Source organism: Protomyctophum parallelum, assembly GCF_964188405.1.
Source record: "Protomyctophum parallelum genome assembly, chromosome: 5".
In the NCBI taxonomy this organism is placed as follows: Eukaryota; Metazoa; Chordata; class Actinopteri; order Myctophiformes; family Myctophidae; genus Protomyctophum; species Protomyctophum parallelum.
Window position 1 is genome coordinate 31,633,593 of NC_139702.1, and position 5,000 is coordinate 31,638,592.

General features: G+C 46.0%; 1 protein-coding gene across 1 annotated transcript in view; it reads left to right on the forward strand.

Annotated features, from left to right (window-relative positions):
- Positions 1–5,000, forward strand: part of LOC310858326 (protein sidekick-1-like) — a gene marked incomplete at its 3' end in the record, with an annotated part of 358,338 nt that overhangs the window by 308,312 nt on the left and 45,026 nt on the right. The window contains exons 25-27 of the mRNA XM_083764434.1: positions 1,397–1,643; positions 2,191–2,306; positions 4,383–4,569. Coding sequence (XP_083620560.1) covers positions 1,397–1,643; positions 2,191–2,306; positions 4,383–4,569 — 550 coding nt within the window. The remainder of the gene's footprint in view (positions 1–1,396; positions 1,644–2,190; positions 2,307–4,382; positions 4,570–5,000) is intronic.

Consider the following 5,000-nt stretch of genomic DNA (forward strand, 5'->3'; position numbering starts at 1 on the left):
CAGAGAACTGTCTGGCTTTTAAAGCAGGTGATTGGCTCCCAGAAGGAACATTCCGTATGAAGAATGGATCATCTACCAAATAACCCCTGCTCCTCACCCGCGTCACTAGTATACCATAGAGTAATATAAGGATAGAGACCGAACCGGAGCGATAGCTGGGGGTTATTATTGATTCTGAATTGAATTTTAATTCACACATTCATCATGTTACCAAGATTGCCTTTTTTCACCTTAGAAATATTGCACGAATCAGAGCCTATTTGTCCTTGGACGATGCAAAAACGCTAATCCACGCCTTTGTTTTTTCTCGGCTTGATTACTGCAATGCACTCTTTTCAGGACTCCCTAAGAAAACGACTGACAGATTACAACTTGTCCAAAATGCAGCAGCTAGAGTTTTAACTAGAACTAAGATGAGAGAACATATTACTCCAGTTTTGGCATCACTGCACTGGCTTCCGGTTGTTTTTAGGATTGACTTTAAAATTATGTTACTTGTCTATAAAGCTCTCAATGGTCTCGCACCTCCGTACCTCCGTGACTGCCTACCTAGATATGTCCCTAACCGCCCCCTCAGGTCCTCCAATGCTGGCCTACTTGAAGTGCCTAAAAGAATGTGCACAAAAAAGTATGGTGAGGCAGCTTTTTGCTTCTATGGCCCAACAGCCTGGAATAAACTTCCATTCGAGCTCAGACACGCACCCTCTGTAGACATTTTTAAATCTCAACTCAAGACTCACCTCTTCACCCTTGCTTTTAGTTGAGTTTTATTTTTATTTTTGTATGTGTTTTTATTTATTTTATATTCTTATATTCGGATTTGTTCTTTGCTATTGTTCTATCATTTTAACTACTTGTGTTTTATTGTATTTTATTTTTGTGTCCTGCCCTGTGAAGCACTTTGAGCTGCATTTATGTATGAAAAGTGCTATACAAATAAAGTTTATTATTATTATTACTCAGTCTGTGTCTCATAGGAGGGCTGTGGGCAGTAGAAACTGCCTTCCAGTGAAATCATCATTAGGCAGATTTTTTTTAAACAAGATTTTTTTACAAAAATGTTTAGATTTTCATTATCGTGAGAACGATGGCTTCCATTTCCGCATTGCAACTTTGCAGGACTAGAAAGCCTGCAGTTTCTATTAGCTTGTATTCCCCATCGATGATGTCACTGGAAGACGGTTTCTGAACTGCCCACAGCCTTCCTATGAGACACAGACTGAGTAGAAAAAAAATTGCGCCATTTCTTCATGATTATTTTTGAGGACCTATTATATGAAGATAGGTTGAAAAGTGGTGAAGTGGTCCTTTAAGACCCTGAGGCCGATCCTACAAAACAATGCCTTCTACAACACCAGCTCTAACATTTAACTAAATCTCCTCCCTCCCCTCCCAGCCCCTGCCACAGTGGGAGTACAACAGCGGCCCAGAGACGGTTGGCTACAGGCTGCGCGTGTGGCGGGCGGACGGCCAGGGAGAGGAGAGGCTGGAGGAGACCCCCACGGCGGGGCAGGAGGAGGAGGACCAGAGCACGGTGGAGGGTCTGGAGCCCTGGACCCGCTACCAGGTCCAGATCCAGGCCTACAACTCCAACGGACCGGGCCCCTGGGGCGGCGCCGTCAGCGCGCACACCGCAGAGTCCGGTAGGGCATGCACACACACAATGCATGCACGCACGTACACACACACACGCACGCACGCACGCACGCATACACTTGTCAAGTACCCATTCTGTTCTACTGTATGTCAACCTCATTCTGTTCTACTGTACGTCATCAACATCGCTGAGAGACGGATAGAGAGTCAAGTGGTTCCTTTAGTGGCCTTTCATCCTGTCCCTCTCTCTCTCTATCTATCTCTCTCTCTCTCTCAGAGTGGGGAAGGAGACGAGGGACAAGATTGAGATTAAATCGATTGTTGGTTCAAAGGGCAAAGCGGCAGCACTGAGCTGTGTGTGTGTGTGTGTGTGTGTGTGTGTGTGTGTGTGTGTGTGTGTGTGTGTGTGTGTGTGTGTGTGTGTGTGTGTGTGTGTGTGTGTGTGTGTGTGTGTGTGTGTGTGTGTGTGTGTGTGTGTGTGTGTGTGTGTGTGTGTGTGTGTGTATGGCATTCCAATAATACCATAATAATGTATAGTGTGTGTGTGTGTGTGTGTGTGATGTGTGTGCGTGTGCGCGCGCGCATGTTCTCTAGTCCCATCTGGAGCTCCGTTGAATGTCAGTGCTGAGGCAGTGAGTTCTACCAAGATCCTGGTCACATGGTTACCAGTCCTTCAAACACAGAGGAATGGAGTCATACTGGGATATAAGGTACACACGCACAAACACACGCACACACAGCATGCACGTGTACTCCTGCCTTGACATTTTCCTCGTCCTTCCAGTCTGACCTCCTTAACCCATTCTCTCCTCTCCTCTCCTCTCCTCTCCTCTCCTCTCCTCTCCTCTCCTCTCCTCTCCTCTCCTCTCCTCTCCTCTCCTCTCCTCTCCTCTCCTCTCCTCTCCTCTCCTCTCCTCTCCTCTCCTCTCCTCTCCTCTCCTCTTCTAGCGCTGAACCTTTCAATCCTCATGCACACGTATATCCACAGGAAGCTACAATAAGACCAGTATGTAATTTCCTGGAAGTGCTGTTGTTAGTTTTTTCCTCACGCTGACAATTACCAGTAAATGGCAAATGGTGCATTTACGGTATAATAGCGCTTTTATCCAAAGCGCTTCACATAAATTGAGCATTATACATTCACCCATTCACACACCAACGGCGGAGGAAACCATGCAAGGCACCAAACTCGGGAGCAATTATAGGAGTCTTGCTCAAGGAGCCCGAGATCGAACTGCTCCTTGTACTAGCATAGGCTACAGTCCACTGCTGCCCCTTGTACTAGCATAGGCTACAGTCCACTGCTGCCCCTTGTACTAGCATAGGCTACAGTCCACTGCTGCCCCTTGTACTAGCATAGGCTACAGTCCACTGCTGCCCCTTGTACTAGCATAGGCTACAGTCCACTGCTGCCCCTTGTACTAGCATAGGCTACAATCCACTGCTGCCCCTTGTATTAGCATCTGTGTTTCATACTTGGTGTGCTGCTGCTATCACACCTGGGTTTCCCTTATGAATCATGAAGGCCTACTGTATGTATCTACAGGAGCATCTAAAACAGATTTAATATCATGGACAACGTCACATATGCCTATATGCTCTGTAATCATCAAGATTAAATCAAGAAAAGGTTTGAAATATGTGCAATGAATCTAGAATAGAAACATTATATAGTTTAAAGTTTTTTTTAATTATATTAAGGAAAAGCAACTGAATGAAACGTTTTCAACGATATTGTTTTAGATGGTGCTGTACGTACTACTGTTACTAGTTACTATCGCTGCTGTTAATTCCCCCGTCCTTCACAAGGTGCTGAATAGTTGTCCTTCCACCCACTCCTATCTTTATCTTGAATCGTTGAAATGAAAGATATGTAAGAGCTGACATTTAAAAAGCTCTTCAGTGATTGGGCTCTCTCTCTTTCCCTGAGCTAAGGTCAATGCGAGAGAGAGAGAGAGAGAGAGAGAGAGAGAGAGAGAGAGAGAGACCCATCACAAAGGACAGTGCAAAGACAGGCCAGCTCTTTGTGTAGAAAGTAAAATAAAATTGCCTTGATCGATCTGCCAACATTTTTTTAAACGTGTTCAAACAAGGTGAAATTGAATAGGGACCATTCTTTTCAACGTCTGTCCTTTGAAATGATGATTCATAATGGCAGACGAAGTCTATGGACTTTTAATGGTTGTTTACAGCAGTAAACGTCATGTGACGTCATGTGGTGCAATATTAACTTTATTACTGCCGCTAGGTGGCAGCATAAGCACACGTAACGTATGCCACGCGTCTGCTCTCACTCTACGCTCCTCGTTTCATTTCCGGGTTATTCAGAGAGGTGGGGTGGTGTTGTTGTTGTGAGCACAGTCATCGTTAGCAGTAGCTCATACCCCTTTAGCTATCATTACAGTTACATGTGCTCAGCGATGCCATACAAATTCACAAATGATTTACGATCGCCGGGATGCGCGACGGACGGCTCACCATGGACAGCGCTCCAAGCTTTAGAGATGCAGCGTTTTGAAAATCCTGTTATAATGGAGGCTCAATGGAGCTGGATAAAAAGATCCCATAGCTGGTGGGGACGGAGGCTCTCCATAGCAACCGGAGCAGTGCTAAAAGGTTTATTGACGCTCGCCGCTTTCATATAGTATACGGTTGTCTACGAACCTTTAGCTACGATCACAAATGTAGATGGCAGAGAAAAAGTTAATACCCCAGGAGTGAGGTGCCCCTCACTTCACACAAGTGTGATTTTTATCTTTTCCTGTGGTGTGTGTGTGTGTGTGCAGGTGTTGTACTGTGTAAAGGACTCCCTGGCGCCCCCCAGTGTTGAGGTGGTAGAAGGAGACGGCAGCGTGTCGGTGGTGCTGGGCGCACTGCAGAAATACACTCTGTACACGCTGCAGGTGCTGGCTCACACACGCATGGGGGACGGACCGCCCAGCGCGGACACTCTGATCAGGACCAGAGAAGATGGTACGATACCACCACACACACACACACACACACACACGCACACACACACACACACACACACACACACACACACACACACACACACACACACACACACACACACACACACACAGCATGTTCTCCATGCTTGGTATATATGTGTGTGTGTGTGTGTGTGTGTGTGTGTGTGTGTGTGTGTGTGTGTGTGTGTGTGTGTGTGTGTGTGTGTGTGTGTGTGTGATATCAACCAGGGGATCCTTTTAACCAACCAACAGACACATTCTTGTTCATACTCCATCGAGCTGTGTCATGTTTGAAAGGTTTTTCTCATTTCAGGATGATACAGAAATGGAAGACATGTTCCAGCTATGTATACTAAACCATAATTCTGCCCATCAGTCATGCGTGCCCACACAAACAGACACACACACACACACACACACACACACACA